Source organism: Setaria italica, chromosome III (assembly GCF_000263155.2).
Source record: "Setaria italica strain Yugu1 chromosome III, Setaria_italica_v2.0, whole genome shotgun sequence".
Classification (NCBI taxonomy): Eukaryota; Viridiplantae; Streptophyta; class Magnoliopsida; order Poales; family Poaceae; genus Setaria; species Setaria italica.
In genome coordinates, this window is record NC_028452.1 from 34,543,702 (window position 1) to 34,562,355 (window position 18,654).

The window sequence follows — 18,654 nt, forward strand, 5'->3', positions numbered from 1 at the left end:
CAACTTCAACTAACACTTGTAGCGGTTGCTAAGGAGAATACTGATTGTGATTGGTTATTCGGGCAACTTGCTTATTTGTTGAATGTTCTAGGGATGTCTTGTAAAAAGATCCGTATGCTTTGCATTGCTCAAGCTGAATACATGATTGAAGCATTGAAATTGGGTGAAATTGAAACCGGGCAAGGATTGAATCAAGAGATGGGCTTAGCAAGGCCAGGTGATACACGATGGGGATCTCACTACAGAACTGTAATGCATGTTATGTTCTTGTATCCTTCAATCAAGAAAGTTCTCTTTAGGATTGGGAATGAAAGTAAAGGGGCTGAGGCTAATGGGGCTCAAACTATGCTCACAGTATTTAAGTCCTTTGAGTTTGTTTTCCTGCTACACTTGATGAATGAAATATTTGGATACACCAATGACTTGTGCAATGCTTTGCAAAAGAGGGAGCAAGATATCGTAAATGCAATAGATCTTCTGGAGTTCACAAAGGTAGAACTGGATGTTTTGAGACAAGATTCTGGATGGCAAGAATTTCTTACCAAGGTCACTTCTTTTTGTGAGAAGCACAATGTTAAAGTTGTTGATATGAATGGGAAGTATATTCCTATGCAAAGATCAAGGCAGTTCTATAGAGGTGCCATTAATTATCACCGGTTTCATGCTGATATGTTTTTGGGTGTCATTGATAGACAAGTTCAAGAGCTCAATAATAGGTTTGATGAGGTAAACACAGAGCTACTTAGATGCATGGCCTCATTCAGTCCAGCTAATTCCTTTTCTGCTTTTAATGTTGAGAACTTGGTTAAGCTTGCTGGATTCTATCCACATGACTTTGAATTTCAAGAAATAAACCAGCTTCATTTTCAGTGACCAATATATCAATGATGTCAGAAATGATGAAAACTTAAAAAATTTGAGAAGTCTAGCAGAGTTGTCTATGATGCTAGTTAAAGAAGGAAAGGTTTCTCGGTATGACATTGTTTATAAACTTCTCAAATTGGTGCTTGTTCTCCCTGTTGCAACTGCTGGTGTTGAGAGGGTCTTTTCTATAATGAATTTGATAAAGAACAAGAGAAGAAGTAAGATGGGCAGAAATATTTGAATGGTTGCTTGGTCACATTGATTGAAAGGGAATTCTTCATGCAAGCTAAGGATAAGGACATCATCGCTCATTTTCAAAGCATTGCAGAACGGAAAGTTGTCCTATAGCTTGTAAGTTGTAATCTTTGTTACCATTTTACTATTTTAGCCTCTATTTATTTCACATGTTGCCACTTTGATATGTTGATCATTAGTAGCTGGACAATTTCAATTTCTGATAAATTTTATTAATCAATGATGCTGCTACTACTTAATTATTATGTGTTATAAAACTATAATTTAGTCTGTCATTTTTTTTCCTGCCATCTTCAATTTTGAATACCCATAGTCCAAATCCTGCGCCCGCCACTGGCCACGTCGCCATCCACGCCAGCAGCTGCGCATGGATCTTGGCGCCAGCCATCCTGGCGTCGAGACATGTAAGCTTGGCGCCAGCGTGGATGGCGCCAAGCTAAAGATGTATTTTTGAAATTGGTTTCGCTAGGAGTGTATTGGTGAGAATCTTTCGAAAAAGGGTTAAAAAACAAAAAAGAGTGAGCCCGAAGAGACTCCCGTTCCGGCTCCAGCGACAGCTGAGAGTCCGTCCCTCCGGTCGAGCCGAGCCCGAGCAGCAACAGCATGCACCATCCGACGGTCCCGGCCGGGTGTCCGAAACGCTCCCTCGTCCGCCTCGACATAAAGCCGGCCTATCTTTTCTCTTCTCCTCTCCTCCCCCCTCCTCATCAGATCCCGATCTCCACCCCGCCCCGGCCCCCTCCCGCCAATCCATGGCGTCCTCGTCGCTGTCGAGGCCGCGCCGCCATTCGCGACGCAAAACCCTACCCCGGCGCCCGGGTCACTCGCGGCGCCCTTTCTCCAACATGCAGATCTCCCGCGCAGCGGCCCCGCCCTTTCGCCGGCGGCGCTCCTCCCGGGAACGGCCCCGCGCCGGCCTCGGCGATCCGCGCGCCCCAGGGGCCGCCACCCCCCGGCGCCCGGCCGTTCCCCGGCAGCCCGCCACCCCCCTCGCAGCCGCCTCCGCCGTTCGCTCGGCCTGGAGCGCCGCTGCAGCAGTCCACGCCTCCCTTCGGCGGCCCGCCCACCGCTATGGCTTCGCAGCCGCAGTTGCAGCGACCGGCGTTCGGTGGCCCGCCGTCCGGCCCGCCGCCGCAGGTGCAGAGGGCGCCATTCGGTGGACCGCCCCCGGGAGCATCGCAGCAGCCTCCGCCGTTCGGTGGGCCGCCGGCGGCCGCTGCGTCTCGACCTGCCCCGTTCGGTGGGCCACCTGCGGCGGCGTCCAAGCCGCAGCCGCCTGCAGCGGTGCCACAGCATTCCCCATTCGGGGGGCCTCCTCCGGCAGCATCAGCAGCTCAACAGCCTCCGATCGGTGGGGGCTCGTTTACTACTGCTCAGGCACCACCGTTCAGTGGCCCACCGGCGTCAATGCCTCAGACAGCACCCGCTGCTGGGTTGAGACCGCCCTTCGGGGGGCCACCAGCACCGTCGCAGCAAGTGCAGTTTGGTGCTCCGCCGCCCTTCGGCGGACCAAGTGCAGTTCGGCCAGGTGCGCAGCCTCCGCCATTTGGTGCATCGCAGTCGCAGGCACCACCATTCGGTTCATCGCAGGCACCACCATTCGGTTCATCACAGGCACCACCATTCATGGGTCCTACTGGGGGTAATGCGCCAACGTTTGCCCCTCCGATGTGGCAGGGCCAGGCACGACCAGTGAGTGTTTTTCTTCATATCAGGTTTCCCAACTTGTTCATAAAGTGCAGAGGTTTAGTGAACATGCTAATATAGCTAGGCTAGGGGCAACTGTAGTACTGCAATTTCTAGTTATACCATGTGCGCTAAATGAATTAATGAGAAGATTAGGAATTGGGCCTCCGTTCAGTAACAAAGACCCTTCGTTTTCTCTAAGATCAATTTAGTGCACATTTCGTGTAATTTGGAACGAATAACTGAATCGTTGTTCTTTTCAATATCTGAATAACTGTGGATTCCTTTAGGCTTAGGAAGAGTGCCATACCTAAACTGCCATTATGGTTCAATCAAAGCTGGCACATTTTGATTTTCAAGGAAATAATTAGATTGTTTTATCAGAATTGTATCGTAGCTACTAGTTTTTGAACCCTGTTTGAAATTTTTATTGCCCTATTCGAGATTCTTCCTACTGAAGGATTAAAAAAGATGGTTGTTTTAAGAAAAAAAGAAAGCACTGTGGCTTTTTGATACTTCGTTATGCACCTAATGATTTATTCGTCTAGGAAGTTAATCATTATCACTTCATGAGAAGAAATACTTCCTCCAGTAAAACACGTGAGTCATTTTTTAGGATTCTCGACTTCTCTTTGATTATCTTTTTGGTTCTGACCATCGATGTATAATGCATTACATAGTTGACAGCATTACTTGATTAATCATGAAAATTGCTTTCATAATGCACCATATTTTCATAGAAATGGCTTGTCAAAATGCCACCTTGTAGAACATGACATAGCTCAATTCTTTATGGTGTTTAAGGCTTTGCTCCATAGGTAACTTTTATCCAGACTAATCACTAATAGTTGATGAAAAGTTCTTCTGTGGATCCTTTTGGTGTACAAGACACTTGAGAATTTCCTTAGAACATTGTGATTGACACTCTTAAGATGATCTGTTCAACTTATTTGTAGGGATCTGTTCCTGGTGGTATGCAACCATCTATGAGAATGCCTAGCATGCCTGGTGCCATGCCACCCAATGCACTTGGCCAAGGGATGTCACCTGCATCAGCACCCACCATGCCATACTCCCCCCATGCCCAGGTCTCAACCCCATCCAAAATTGATCCTAATCAAATTCCACGGCCAATTCCGGAGACATCGGTCATCATCTTTGAGACCCGGCAAGGTGGCCAAGCTGCTATCCCACCGGTATATATTCAGATCTGTACTAATTTTTATAGTTATATCTCTGGTTTGAAAATGCTTGTTCCAAGGTGGTTCAAATTGGAACTGAATTACTTGTTCAATGCCTCTAAGAACAGTATTTTTCATTGTAGGCTGCCTCCAGTGAATTCATTGTGAAGGATACTGGCAATTGCAACCCCCGTTTGATGAGATGCACGATGAATCAGGTTGGTTTTAAAATTTAATTTTCTCCTTTCATTAGCATGTTTTTTGCTTTCCTTTTTAACTGTATATGTTACATATGTTATCAGATACCATGTACAGGCGATCTCTTGACAACGTCAGGAATGCCATTGGCCTTGTTGGTGCAGCCTTTTGCTCTTCCTCATCCATCTGAGGAACCTATCCAGGTACTTAATCTCACTGGTTGCACATAAAGAAAATACATGTTGCATCAACCATATGACATGACAACCAAATGAAGGAACAAGGAAACAATCTGCATATTATTTTCTGTATATATTGATCAATGCCATCCTACAGTATTAAGGATTCTTCTAAGGAGAATTTGCTTGTTTGTTTAAAACCTTTGATTGTTTCATCGTATGTGGCCATTGTTTCCAGCTTCTAGTTTTGGTTAATGTAGTACTCCCTCAATCTTCTTATATTAGTTGAACTGATGTTGTTGTTGTGGCACAAAATGGTAATGTTGGATTTGTATTTGAACGTACTTTCCAATGACCATAATTTTGTCGTCATGAACAATATAATGTTGCAGAATACCGAATCGTGAAATTCTGGTTTTGGAAACTGCATTGAGTCAAACCATCCCTTATATTTTGATGAAGCAGTTGTTGATTTGCATCACAAATGCTTAGTTCAAAAAAAGGTCACTCAGTTCATCAGTTGGGCACTTGCACTACATCTTTTTTTGAACGATGCAGGTTGGTGTGTGTCATTTCATTTAAGAGAGAAAATGAGAGTACAAAAGGTTAGGAAAAACTCCCAACCAAAGTGCACACCACACACCCTTACACAGCAAACAAATGAACTAAGTGCGTGCCACAAACAAGAGGCAAAACAAGACTTGCACTACATTTTCGTACATTTAGCAGTGGATTTGATGTGCTCTCCTTGTGTGCTTTCCCTGAGTGGTTCACTAGATGATTCTACTATTGCAATTGCAATATTAAAACCTAGCACTTTGATCATACACAACAATACATTGACAGTTCTGTTGACATACTAATTGGAAAATACATGCAGATCTGCAGTTTCATATAAATACAAATTATTAGTATACATGGTTGCTACTTGTGCTGAAGTTTATTCTGAGTTTCTGGACGTTGGTGTTTGGATTTGATACAATGGATTGGCAAAACTAACAATGAATTTGTTCATATATCGAAAAAAGTGTGTTCCTAGAGGTGTTATCATCCACTGGTTCGGATAACGTCCAGATTATGATATAAACTTTATTATTTGGCAATGTTCTTAAAGTTCTCTCTACAGCAGTCTTTATATCTTTGGTATTGACACTTCTTTCTATTACAGCTTGTGGATTTTGGAGAGATGGACCCCATTAGGTGTTCACGCTGCAAAGCATACATAAATCCATTCATGAGATTCATTGACCAAGGGAAACACTTTATATGTAACTTATGTGGTAAGGGATGTAGTTGTAATTCGAATTTTCTGATTTCCATTTTTGATATGTACTTCGTATCATTGTTTTAAGGGCGTCACCTAGGCGTCCAGGCGAACCCAGTTTGCCTTAGGAAACAGGTCCACCTTGTCACCTAGGCGCCGCTTAGGTGATAAGGTGTACACAGCTCGCCTTAGGTTGCCTTGTCACCTTTAAAACACTGCTTCGTATGTAAATTTGTGACATTTTAAAGCCTGATGCTGTACTTCCCTTTCCCTTGGAAAGATGGTATCATCTGTAGTCAAGCATCTTTGAAATGCTTGGTTTTCTATCTATTTTGATTCTTGATTTTGTACTATATACGCCATTTGTTTAGCATATTCTGTTAGAAAACACTACCCATTTAACAAAATACACTGGTTCTACAGGATTTAGCAATGATACTCCAAGGGAGTACTTCTGCAACTTGGGCCCTGATGGTAGGCGACGTGATGCTGATGAAAGGCCTGAGTTATGTAGAGGATCAGTTGAATTTGTTGCCACCAAGGAGTTTCTGGTGTGATTTCACCTCCTTTTGAGTACCCCTTATTTTTTCTGAGCAAGTTCATAGAGTGCACCTCGTAAAACTTTAATGTTTTTATAAACAATCATATTTTCAATGCCCTTTTTATTGCCATATTCACCTCATGAAGTGGAGTTGTCATATTAGTGATATAATAATAATCATGATATCATTATCATTTTCAGGTTCGTGACCCAATGCCAGCTGTATATTTCTTTCTTATTGATGTCTCCATGAATGCTGTGCATACTGGTGCAACAGCTGCAGCTTGCAGTGCAATTTCCCAGGCTCTTTCAGACCTCCCTGTAAGTTTTCATGGTTCCTTTTTGTGCATTGACTACTACAAAACAACATGCTATGCTATCAGCTGTTAGCTGAATTCTACTTAGATGCACCATAATATGCAGTTGATTTTTATACTTGACTAGCTTGTTTGGATTATCTTTGCCTTGAAATTTCGCTTTCTTGTAATTGTAACCCTTAACAAACTTCCTTCCCGGCCAAGCAGGTATGGTGGCTTGTCTTTTGAATAGCTTACCTATTGATGATTATGATAGATCATAGTTAGCAGAATTGGGGTTTGTTGGATTCGTGGTATGATTTCACGGTCATGAGCAAGCTTCTCACCTTCTTGTCGAGTTTCCAAGTTCTTCGGTTGTTTGCGGTCGGAACATATCTGGGAGAGTTTGTGAATCATTTGTTGGGTTCATTAGGAATACTACAAAGAGAAAAAATGTGGGCATGCAAAGAAAAGAAGACCACACTAGACTCAGCTCAATCAGTAACCATCCAGCCTTAGCATCACAACCTCCCACACCACAAGCTACCATTTGCCAGCCCACTTAGCCCATTTCCTCCTTAGGTTGCCCTAGTGCCCTCAAGTCCAGTTCTACAACCAAACCTGCAGCTGCCACCACTGCTCTCTTTCCTTGCTCTCCTTTTCTTCCACGCATCTCAGCTGATGCCATGAATCCCTTTTGGCTGAAAGGCCTAAAGCCTCACAGGTAGCCCAGGAACTCACACAGAACACACACGTACACAGTAGTCTTTTGGTGCTGCAATTGCTTGCTGCCTTTTCTGTTTTCTTCTCTATTTATACACAGCCGAGAGCTGCAATAGGGCTTGTAATTGAAAGCTAATAACTACAGCCATCACTACCTTGATTGGCTTATTATTCTCACTAACTAGCAGCTGGAAATCTGCTAAGTAAATAGGCTTTGCACCTAGACACTCTGAACCTGGACAGGCTCTGCACCTAGACACTCAGCAGGATTACTCCTAACATTGGCTGGCCATCATCTCTTACCAATGACTAGTAAAATGGATAACTGCGTCAGCCATCAGCCTTATCTATTTGGTACAGATAGTTTCGCTTGGACAGCGAACTGTGCTGCCATGGTGTGCCCCTCTCTTGACACTGGTTCCTTCCCTCCATCTTACCGTCTTCGTCTTGTGTCCATGGCGGCACCCCCGACAGTGACTCTCGTGCTGTGGCCTGGTGCTGCTGCCATCAGTTAAAGCCCCAATCTCAGATATCAGGTCCTCACTTTTTCCAGTGGATTTGGCTAGGCCTTGTGTACCGCCTGCTGTGTCAGAGCAATTCAGTTTGCATGTGACGAAGTGCAGTTCACAGCAGCCCTGCGTGATTTTTGTAACTATGATAGATTCTTATCAATGATGATACATAGATATGCAATAATGTATATTTTTGGCAATGAGTAAATGAGCTACATCTAATTTGTTGGCAAATCTTTTCATTTTACTTTGTTATCGTTATTTTAAGAGATGGGATTGAAACTATTTGGTATGCTTCATAAGCTTGTAGTACCATAGGGAAACCATATTTCATCATATTTGTTGGTTAATTTTGGAAAAAGTAAACATGATTATTGAGTTGATATAGTTATGTTGACTTACTTTCTTTTCCCTGTGACTTGTTTTTTCTTTATTTCTTTAACTATTCACACAAGTTGAAAAGTAATGTAGCACTATGGAGTTGCCCTGACATTAGTCTTCTGTCTTTTGTAGGAAGGCCCTCGAACTATGGTTGGAATTGCTACATTCGATTCTGCTATTCACTTCTACAGCCTTAAACGTGCTCAACAACAGGTATTTTCTGAACAAGTTTGTTGGTATTGCAAACACTCTTACGCATCACAAACAGTTGTTTGGGTGTAAATCAAAATACTGTTGGATTCTCTTACCTGCTGAATTTTTTTCCAGACACTTAAGAAAATTCTGCTACAATTTTTTTGCCTATTTTTTTTTTGATCTTTTGGGCATTAGAGTTCAATTCTGGTTATTAAAGGAATACATTTAGACATTTGGTGACACAAGCTAGGATCAATCCTGCAAACCACTTTGGTCAAAACAAAATGAAAATTTCCAATTTAATATACTTCTCTGACCTAAGTTAAGATCAGTAGTTCCAAAATGTAGGTGGAAGCAAAAAATTGGTACCAAAAAGTGATCTTTGACAACCTCAAACGTCTTCTAGTGGTTATGAGTAGCAGTTCTTTGGGATTTCTTGAGAAGGACACTCAAGCAGCTTGAGATAGGTTGAGTACTCTATTGGCAGTCTTCTTATTTGTTGAGTGTTCTTGGTATTGATATGTCGGCTGAAAAGAAGAATGTGAATTGAACTGCAATGTTATGTTTATTTGTGAACTAGATCTGAATGGAATGCTTGATATTGTAACCTTGATTTCAAAGTTTTTGCTTATATTTGGCAGATTCCATTTTTTACCTAAGCATATAATGTTTGTTGAAACAAACAAATATTTTATTTATTTTTTAGCTGTCTTGTTCTGTTAGTGGCAAGTGAAAACTACTGATTTCGCTTTTTGGTTGCTGCTTTTATTTCCAAAAATATTCTAAAATCTAACTATTCCTGATTGCTTGCTGTTTTATGGATCTCAAATGTTCAAACTTCACATTGCTTTTTGTACTTTCCAGCCTTTGATGCTCATTGTTCCGGATGTCCAAGATGTGTACACTCCACTTCAAACAGACCTGATTCTCCCAATCTCGGAGGTTTGTACTCACATTTTACATGAATTGCAAATTTGTCCTTGTTGGTAGTTTATCATATCTTCAAATTTCTGTTAGAAGCTCCGGTAGAAATAGGAACTCTCCATTCTTGACAAAGCTCTGAATACCTTATTTTTTGAGGCTTTAGTGCCGTGAGAATTTGGAGCAACTTCTGGAGAGCATCCCAATCATGTTTGAGAACAACAGGGTTGCTGATTCGGCATTTGGTGCTGCTATGAAGGTACTGTGATCTTCACAATGTGACCTTTGTACTGTGATCTTCACAATGTGACCTTTTGAGTTGCTCCTTTTTGTACAATGATTCGTTTTTTGACCGTACATTGTACTACCTCTGTCCCAAAATATAGCAGCGTTTAAGTTTGTCCTGAGTCAAACATTCTTAATTTTGACCAACAATATCTCTAAAAATAATTTATTTCAAGGTTTTGTGTTGAATCTGCCAACATCATTTTTGTGTTGTCAATCTTTATGGTTTTTTACTATTTATTGTCAAAGTATAAAACATTTGACTTAGGACAAACTTAAACGTAGCTATATTCTGGGATGGAGGGAGTATTATTTACTTGCTTCACTAACAACTGCACTAGCATTTCCATCAACTTCACCAGTTTAGTACAATTTACTTACAAAATAAGCTGTTTGACTGTTATTGAACTTTAACTTGCTTGCGAAATTTCATCATAATCATTATTTTGTACCTTTGTCTGTTCCATTGGACCAGTTTATTCTGATTATCTTGTGTGCAGGCAAGTTTTCTAGCTATGAAGTCCACTGGTGGAAAGTTGCTCGTGTTTCAGTCAGGTATTTTGATAAATGAACTTGTCTGTTTGGTGGCTGGAAAGGAATCATGTTTATTCCAGCTTTCTTTGCAATTTTTGCCAGATTAATTGTCATTCCCTATTGTCTACCTTCTGGTCATGGCTTTCCTTAACCAAAAACTACCTGATAGCTGATTATAGGCATAAAACTGGTTTTAAGAATGACAAAATAAAATAGTAAAGCTGTCTGGTGCAACATATATATATTATTTCTAATTGGTTTATTGAAGATGGAAACTGTTAATGGTGTATTATTGGTGCTTTGCAGTGCTACCATCCATAGGAATAGGTTCATTGTCTGCTAGGGAAGCTGAAGGCAGATCAAATATTTCCACTGGAGACAAGGTATGATTCATTTCTGACTTGTGAGGGGTTATTATGCATATTGTACATGGAAAACATATTCATAGTTGCCAGGCCTTCCATTTTTTTCTTCTTTAATGTTGCACCTTATTATAATCTATTCTATTAATTCATCGCAACATTTTTGTGTGCTCTCCAGGAGGCACACAAGCTTCTTCAGCCTGTTGATAAGACTCTCAAGACAATGGCACTAGAATTTGCTGAATACCAAGTGAGGAAACATTAGTTTTAATGTTGTTTGAGAGTTTCAATATCTTTGTAATATTTAAATAATTAAATAAAATTGACTTATGTTTTTCATTTATCAGGTTTGTGTAGATGTGTTCCTTAGCACGCAGTCATATGTGGATATTGCTTCAATATCAGTTGTCCCCAATACAACTGGTGGCCGGGTATGCCTCTATTCAACAGTTGCCCAAGTGTGCTTTTAAACATGTTATTTGTTGCTCTTGTAACTCTACAAATCTGCAACATGCTAGAGCTAAATATAGTTCAGATTAGATGTTATGATGCTTTGATCTCTTGAGGTAAACACCGCCAGGAAGAAGGCCAAGCATTGTCGGTCTTTCGGGAATTGGGACTAGAGGAGTCTATTCATGAGCATGGCCTTTATTTTTCTTGCTCAGTTCCAATGTCAGCTTCTATTTAGTGAGGATAACAGTCCTAATATATAATATCATATCCTTACATAGCACGTCTTAGAAATCATATGTCCCTAGTAGGGATGAAAATGGTATGGATATTATCCGTCTGACCGAAGAGGTTCAGACACTAAATGGATGTACCATATCTTAATCCGGATACTCATGTCTGTTATCTGTTATGTGAATAGGATGAATGTCAATATTCGACACATTTGACACTATTCATATCCGAGAAAAAAAAATAATTATCTGTAGATATCTGTTCGTATCCAATCTGTTTTTATCCCTAGTTCCTAGGTTAGCTGATTTCTGCAGTCACCACTACTTTACTGCTCATGTGAACAGTACCTACTAGGCATAAAAAGAGTAAATATGTGAAAAAAAACCTCACAAGCATAGCTACTTATTGACTAAAATATCTGATCAGTTTTGGCTATGTTACGCTGAAGGAATTAAGCAAGATTTATCTGAAGGAATTAATCAAGATTTATCTGCATATATGTTATGCTGAAGGAATTAATTGAGACTGACATGCATATACCGTGTGCCTTTGTGCCATGCATTTATGCATGCAACCATGGTGGAAAAGATAAAGATTTGTCAACATTTTACAGGTTGCAATTAGGACCATACATGCATATTGATATTTGTTTTTTTACAGAATGCCATATGTATGTCATGATAGAATGGGAACACATATAATTGGATTTTGACAGTCTCAGTTACAGTTCGACACTTAACATGTCTTAAGTACCTTTTTTTATATCTTGTTGCATGCATCTGATTTTCTCATATCATAGCTGCTCGTCTCTATAGCATGTTCTTGGAAACCACCTTTCTACTTATTTATGTGTTATTTAATGCTAATATCTATCCTTTATTTCCTCTAAAAAAACATCTGTCCTTTATTTTGCAGGTTTACTACTATTACCCATTTTCTGCTCTCTCTGATCCAGCCAAACTGTACAATGATCTTAGATGGAATATTAGTAGACCACAGGGTTTTGAGGCTGTCATGCGTGTCAGGTGTAGTCAGGTGAGTATATGTTAAACTTTTTCTTACCCTTTTTGTATTGTCATAGCAACTTCATTTTCCTATCTCTTTTCAACGTGTGATTAGGGGCTTCAAGTACAAGACTACTTTGGCAATTTCTGCAAGCGTGTTCCTACTGATATTGATCTTCCTGCGGTGAGTAATTAGGATTGAGTGTGTGGTCTAATGCAGTTACATGCATCATTCTCTGCTTGCATGATCAACTTGTCAGTACAAAGTGTGATGCATGGGGACATGAATAATAGAACTTTGTTATGTTGCATTCAGCATTCATCTGTCTTTGTTGTAGTATCGTAGGGAATGCTCTTTGGTCTCAGGGGTAGTTTTCCGGTGATGTTGTAGGATAATGTTTGAACACATGCCCGTCAAGGGTTGGCACATCTAAAATATCTAGTTGTTTACAAATGATAAATTTGTGTCTTGAAATTCTGGAGCCAGATTGTGTAATATTTTGTTATAATTGTTGTCTATTCAGCAATAGATCATTTTGATGGTTGAGGAGAAACCAAGACTTGAAAAAGCATGATAAGCAGAGCATACAAACTGTAGGGTCCGCTAGGACATTGATCTGTCTGGCTAATGCAATGCCTTGAGTTTTAACTAGAAAATATGAAAATATAACACTACTGGGCATGCCATGGTTCTTAGAAACAGTCTAATGTTTCTTTCTTTTTGCTGCTGCGTTCTTTAGCTACTGTCTCTTTGTCAGTTTATTGAGACACTCCTTTGGTGCAGATTGACTCAGACAAAGCTATAATGGTTACATTTAAGCATGATGACAAATTACAGGAAAATTCAGAATGTGCTTTCCAGGTAATATTATAGATTACGGAAAAAATAAGTTCTGATACTTGACTGAATTTTATTCTGGTTTCATCAGTTTCATCCTGTGGCTACAGAATTAAATATTTTGGATCGCCTATTATTTTCAGTTTGAGAAAAAAAAGCTATGGATGCCAGACTACTTTCTGATTTTATATTAGTAATTACAACAAGAAGTTTATGTGAAATAAGCTCATACCTGTATCATCCAGAACAATGCTCCAATAAATGTGTGGTTCAGCAAGCTGGGCTCATATACCTGATACCACTTTCTGGGTGGTTTCAGTTATGGCTACTCACTGACTTATGTGGTATACTAACAAAAAAAAGGATATTTGTACTGCATCGGGCATGCTTAGAAATGGACAACAGTATCAGTGTTTAGCTAGTAATTGGCTTGTGCCTAAACAGTTAGACTTGCCAAGTTTGAAGTTCGATGTCATTTTATTTAGTAAAAATATGGTTCATTATTATGTGGGATTGCAGTTGCTCCTAGATGATATTGTGGTTCTTACTCTGGTACATTGAAAGGTTTCCCAGTACATATTGTTAGTTGGTTCCCTTCTGCTGCCAGAGATTTTTTTTCTTGGATACGCAGCAAAAAATTTTAAAAACCTTATCTCACTCAGTATTTTGGGATTGTTCTCCTACAGCTTGTTTATGTCTAGTGTAAATGTGTTTCGAATTAATTATTTGCTATGAGCCTATGACTTCTTTTATATTGTCAGTTCATCAGCAGTAGTACAGGGGGCAAACAATCAAAACTGACATGTGAGTTGTGCTGCCTTTTCAGTGTGCACTTCTTTACACGACAGTTTTTGGGCAAAGAAGGATACGGGTCATAAACCTTTCGCTTTCATGCACAAATATGCTCAGTAACCTTTTCCGATATGCTGATCTGGAAACACAATTCACTTATGTTGTAAAGCAAGGTAAATTTACTGTTAATTTAAATTCATTAATATCCACTTTTGTTACTTATGCAGTAATCAGTGTTGCGTATCTGATCTATTTAAGTAAAGCAGTTTTTACGCATTCTCATGTACTCCCTCTGTCCCAAATTGTAGGTCGTTTTGGCTTTTCTAGGTGCATAGTTTTTGTTATGCATCTGGATATAGTGTATGTCTAGATGCATAATAATATCTACGGACTTAGAAAAGCCAAAACGACCTACAATTTGAAACGGAAGTAGTATCACACAAAAATACCATGCTCGATTGACTTATTTTGCATATGTAGCTGCAAATGGCATTCCATCAGTACCTCTTTCTCAAGTTAGAGACCAAGTAACAAGTACATGTATCAATATTCTCCAATCATACCGAAAGTATTGTGCATCTGTAAGTTCTTCTGGGCAATTGATTCTTCCGGAGGCTCTGAAACTTCTGCCATTGTATACTCTAGGTACAATCTAGTTCTATCTCATATACAATTTTTAAACTCTTTGATGCACCTATGAGTATATCTGCAACTTGACTAACTATTCTTATTTGATTTCTCAGCATTAACAAAAAGTGTAGGATTGCGCAATGATGGGAGATTGGATGATCGGTCCTATTGGGCCTCTATTGTCTCTTCAATTTCTGTGTTACTAGCTATTCCATTGGTGTTTCCTAGGATGATTGCCCTCCATGTTCTTACGTCAAGGGTACAGGAGTCAAGACTTTCTTTTCCTACCTTTTACATCAAGGTCATGGACTATTAATGAAATTTTAGCTGCAACTTATGTGTAGGATGATGATGATTCCCTTATACCGAGCCCCCTTACACTCAATAGCGAGAATATACATGATGATGGAGTCTATTTGTTAGAAAATGGTGAGGATGGCTTTATTTATGTCGGAAATTCAGTCAACCCTGTGACCCTTGAGCAAATATTTGGTGTCTCGTCTTTGGCTGGAGTACCAAATCAGGTCAGTCTTGCACCTCCTCATCTATCTACATTTACCTTAGGCCCCATTTGGATCCCTTCATTTTGAAGGAATTGGAATCTATTTAATGGAGTAGGCTAATTTATCTTGGAATGTGGCATTCCACAACCTTCCAAAGTTTAGATTCTTAAATTCATGGGGGTGGGTGATGGAAATTGATTCTATAGATCCTCATGCTATGTTTCTAATGTGCAACTTATAGCACACTCTTCGACTCGCTTCCCTATAGCAGAAGTGCAGCACATAAGTATCTCTCCTATATGGCCAACAATAATATACAAATATATTCTACATACAATTATATTAGCTTAATTAATTTGTGTCTAAATTATGATTATTAGAATGGAATTCAATTCCATGGATCCAAACGGGGCCTCATGGATTTTAAATTTACTACAGACGTGGATATTAGAAGGTAATAGATAGATTATTGGGCTAACCCTAGAGGGTAGCTATATAGATGTCTTACATGGGCCTATTGGGCCATAATACACACAATACACCAACACTCCCCCGCAGTCTGAACTACCGACGCAGCGGAGTTGCAGACTGGACATGAAAAGAAAGGCACACACACAAGCCCCCCCACAGACGCAACTAGCCACAGGTGATGTTGAGGCTGGAGCGAAACTCGGTGAAGGCGGGTGACGGGAGGCCCTTGGTGAAGATGTCAGCAAACTGAGAGGTGGTCGGGACGTGGAGGACCCGAACATCGCCGATGGCGACCCGATCCCGGACGAAGTGAAGGTCAATCTCCACATGCTTGGTCCGCTGGTGCTGAACAGGGTTGGTGGAGAGGTACACCGCACTGACGTTGTCGCAGTAGACAAGAGTGCTCCGGGAAGGAGTGTGGAGCTCGACAAGGAGCTGCCGAAGCCAGGATGCCTCGGCCACGCCGTTAGCGACAGCGCGGTACTCCGCCTCGGCACTGGAGCGGGAGACCACCGGCTGACGCTTGGACGACCCGGACACCAGGTTGCCGCCCAAAAAGACGGCGTAGCCGGAGGTAGAGCGCCGAGTGTCCGGACACCCGGCCCAGTCAGCGTCGGTGTAGACAACAAGCTCAGTGGAGGGAGACCGGTGAAGGAGGAGGCCGTAGTCCACAGTGCCCCGGAGGTAACGGAGTAAGCGCTTCAGAGCAGTGAGATGGGGCTCCGAGGATCATGCATGTGAAGGCAAATCTGCTGAACTGCATAAGTGATATCTGGCCTGGTGAAGGTGAGGTACTGAAGGGCCCCAGCCAGACTCCGGTACGCAGTAGCATCTGTCACAGGAGTGCCGGCGGCCTCTGACAACTTGGCCTGAGTATCAACTGGAGTGGAGCAGGGCTTGCAGTCAGTCATCCCAGCTCGCTCCAGGATATCAAGAGTATACTGCCGCTGGTGAAGAAAGAGGCCAGCCTGACGAGGCTCAACAGTGACCCCAAGAAAATGATGGAGCACACCCAGATCCTTCATAGCGAACTCCTGCTGAAGCGAGGTGATGATCCGCCGTAGGAGGGACGGACTGGAGGCAGTGAGGACAATGTCATCAACATAGAGCAGTAGATAAGCAGTCTCAGCTCCATGGTGATAAATGAACAGCGAAGTATCGGACTTGGCCTCCACAAAGCCCAGCGTCAGGAGGTAGGCAGCAAACCTCGAATACCAAGCTCGAGGGGCCTGCTTGAGGCCATAAAGTGACTTGTTGAGCCGGCAGACCATATCAGGCCGAGAAGAGTCAACAAACCCCGCTGGCTGGCTGCAGTAAACAGTCTCAGTCAGAGTGCCGTGCAGGAAGGCGTTCTTGACGTCGAGCTGATGCACGGGCCAGGAGCGGGAGAGAGCTAGTGAGAGAACAGTCCGGACAGTAGCTGGCTTGACCACCGGACTGAACGTCTCGTCGTAGTCGACACCAGGGCGCTGAGTGAAACCCCGGAGAACCCAGCGAGCCTTGTACCGCTCAAGGGTACCATCAGCCCGCCGCTTGTGAGTCCAGATCCACTTGCTGGTGACGACGTTGGAGCCAGGCGGACGGGGCACCAGATCCCAAGTCTGGTTGGCGAGGAGCGCCGCGTACTCCTCTTCCATCGCGTGGCGCCAGTGAGGATCCGACAGGGTGCCGCGGACGGAGGAGGGTACAGGAGAAACCTGTGGCGCGCCGGGCATCGCTGAAAGAGCCCGGGGCTGCAGGGTACCAGCCGCAAGTCGCGTCACCATAGGGTGAACGTGACGCGGGTGTCGGTGTAGGAGAGGCGGATGGTACACCGTCGGCGCGACACGGGCAGTCGGGGCCGGTGGAGGTGGTGGTGGTGTAGGCGTCGCCGGCGGAGAAGAGTCCACCGGCGATGACTGAGGCGGCGACGGCGGTGGCGGGGCCGGCTGCAGGTCTAGGGGAGCCGGCCGCGCCCGGCGCTGGTAGACGCGTACGGGCTACGCAAATCGGACAGCAGGTGCTGCGGGCGGTGCCACCGGTCCCGCGCAGGGCGAAGGGGAAGAAGCAGCACCAGAGGTCAGCACCGTCGGACCCGTGCTGGGCGCAGGGTCAGGGACAGCACCGGTGGACGTCGAGCCCGAGGAGAACCACGGCGGAGCAGTACCTGCAGGACAGAACGGTAGCGGTGGCTGGTCCACCGGGTCAGTGGGAAACAGGGAGGAGAGATCAGGGTCGGAGGTGGAAGGAGGTGGGGAGGTGGTGGAGTAAGGGAAGACAGACTCGTCAAACACCACGTGGCGAGAGATGAGGACCCGCCGAGAGGAGAGGTCAAAGCAACGGTACCCCTTGTGATCCGGGGAGTACCCGAGGAAGACACACTGAGTCGAACGGGGAGCCAGCTTATGAGGAGCGGTGGCTGCGGTGTTAGGATAACACGCACACCCGAAGACCCGAAGGTGATCGTAACGGGGGGAGGTACCGAAGAGAGCGTGGTGTGGAGTGGGAGCGGGGCAGGCAACAGAAGGTAGGCGGTTAAGGAGATAGGTGGAGGTGTGAAGACTCTCAGCCCAAAAGGGGGCAGGGAGAGAAGACTGGAACAGAAGAGAGCGCATGGTGTCGTTCGTGGTACGAATCATGCGTTCAGCCTTACCGTTCTGGGAGGAGGTATAGGGACACGACATGCGTAGGTGCACGCCGTGAGAGAGGAAGAAGGCACGGGAGGTGGTGTTATCAAACTCGCGGCCGTTGTCACATTGGACGGCCTTGATGGTGAGACCGAACTGAGTGGACACCCAAGCGAAGAAGTGGAGAAGTGTGGGGAAAATATCAGACTTGGCACGCAAGGGAAAAGTCCAAGAATAATGAGAGAAATCATCAACCACAATAAGATAGTACTTGTAGCCAGAAATGCTCAGAACAGGAGATGTCCATAGATCGCAATGTACAAGGTCGAATACATGGGTCGCATGTGAAGAAGAGGTAGGAAAAGGAAGTCGAACATGACGGCCCAGTTGGCACGCCTGACACAGGTGCTCATCATGAGCCCGAGTACATGGTATATCGGAACTACGACTAAGCTGTGTCAGGACAGCACGGCCAGGATGACCAAGACGCCGGTGCCATGTAGTGGAAGAAGCTGTGGCGGCAAAAGCGGCTGAAGAAGCGGAGGGCGAAGCGGAAGAAGTGGACGCATGAAATCGGAGGGAGTAAAGGGGTCCGGTGCTGTCACATCGGAGAAGAGGTCGCCGGGTAGCCACATCCTTCACAGTAAGACCAGAAGAGTCAAATTCAACAGAATAGGAATTGTCAGTGGTTTGCGAATAGAAAGAAGGTTGTGAACCATGGAGGGAGCAACAAGAACATCAGAAACCCG

At 43.4% G+C, this 18,654-nt stretch overlaps 1 protein-coding gene across 1 annotated transcript in view; it reads left to right on the top strand.

The window, feature by feature from the left end:
* The first annotated feature begins 1,834 nt into the window (after window positions 1-1,834).
* Window positions 1,835-18,654, top strand: part of LOC101776179 (protein transport protein Sec24-like CEF) — a 20,102-nt gene continuing 3,282 nt past the window's right edge. The window contains exons 1-21 of the mRNA XM_004962498.3: window positions 1,835-2,811; window positions 3,762-4,001; window positions 4,130-4,204; window positions 4,289-4,387; window positions 5,532-5,643; window positions 6,051-6,178; window positions 6,370-6,489; window positions 8,213-8,293; window positions 9,140-9,217; window positions 9,363-9,455; window positions 9,982-10,036; window positions 10,322-10,398; window positions 10,556-10,627; window positions 10,725-10,808; window positions 11,977-12,096; window positions 12,181-12,249; window positions 12,850-12,927; window positions 13,730-13,868; window positions 14,176-14,340; window positions 14,439-14,584; window positions 14,670-14,849. Of these exons, the coding sequence (XP_004962555.1) occupies window positions 2,191-2,811; window positions 3,762-4,001; window positions 4,130-4,204; window positions 4,289-4,387; window positions 5,532-5,643; window positions 6,051-6,178; window positions 6,370-6,489; window positions 8,213-8,293; window positions 9,140-9,217; window positions 9,363-9,455; window positions 9,982-10,036; window positions 10,322-10,398; window positions 10,556-10,627; window positions 10,725-10,808; window positions 11,977-12,096; window positions 12,181-12,249; window positions 12,850-12,927; window positions 13,730-13,868; window positions 14,176-14,340; window positions 14,439-14,584; window positions 14,670-14,849 (2,832 nt within the window). The 5' untranslated portion in view covers window positions 1,835-2,190. The remainder of the gene's footprint in view (window positions 2,812-3,761; window positions 4,002-4,129; window positions 4,205-4,288; window positions 4,388-5,531; window positions 5,644-6,050; window positions 6,179-6,369; window positions 6,490-8,212; window positions 8,294-9,139; window positions 9,218-9,362; window positions 9,456-9,981; window positions 10,037-10,321; window positions 10,399-10,555; window positions 10,628-10,724; window positions 10,809-11,976; window positions 12,097-12,180; window positions 12,250-12,849; window positions 12,928-13,729; window positions 13,869-14,175; window positions 14,341-14,438; window positions 14,585-14,669; window positions 14,850-18,654) is intronic.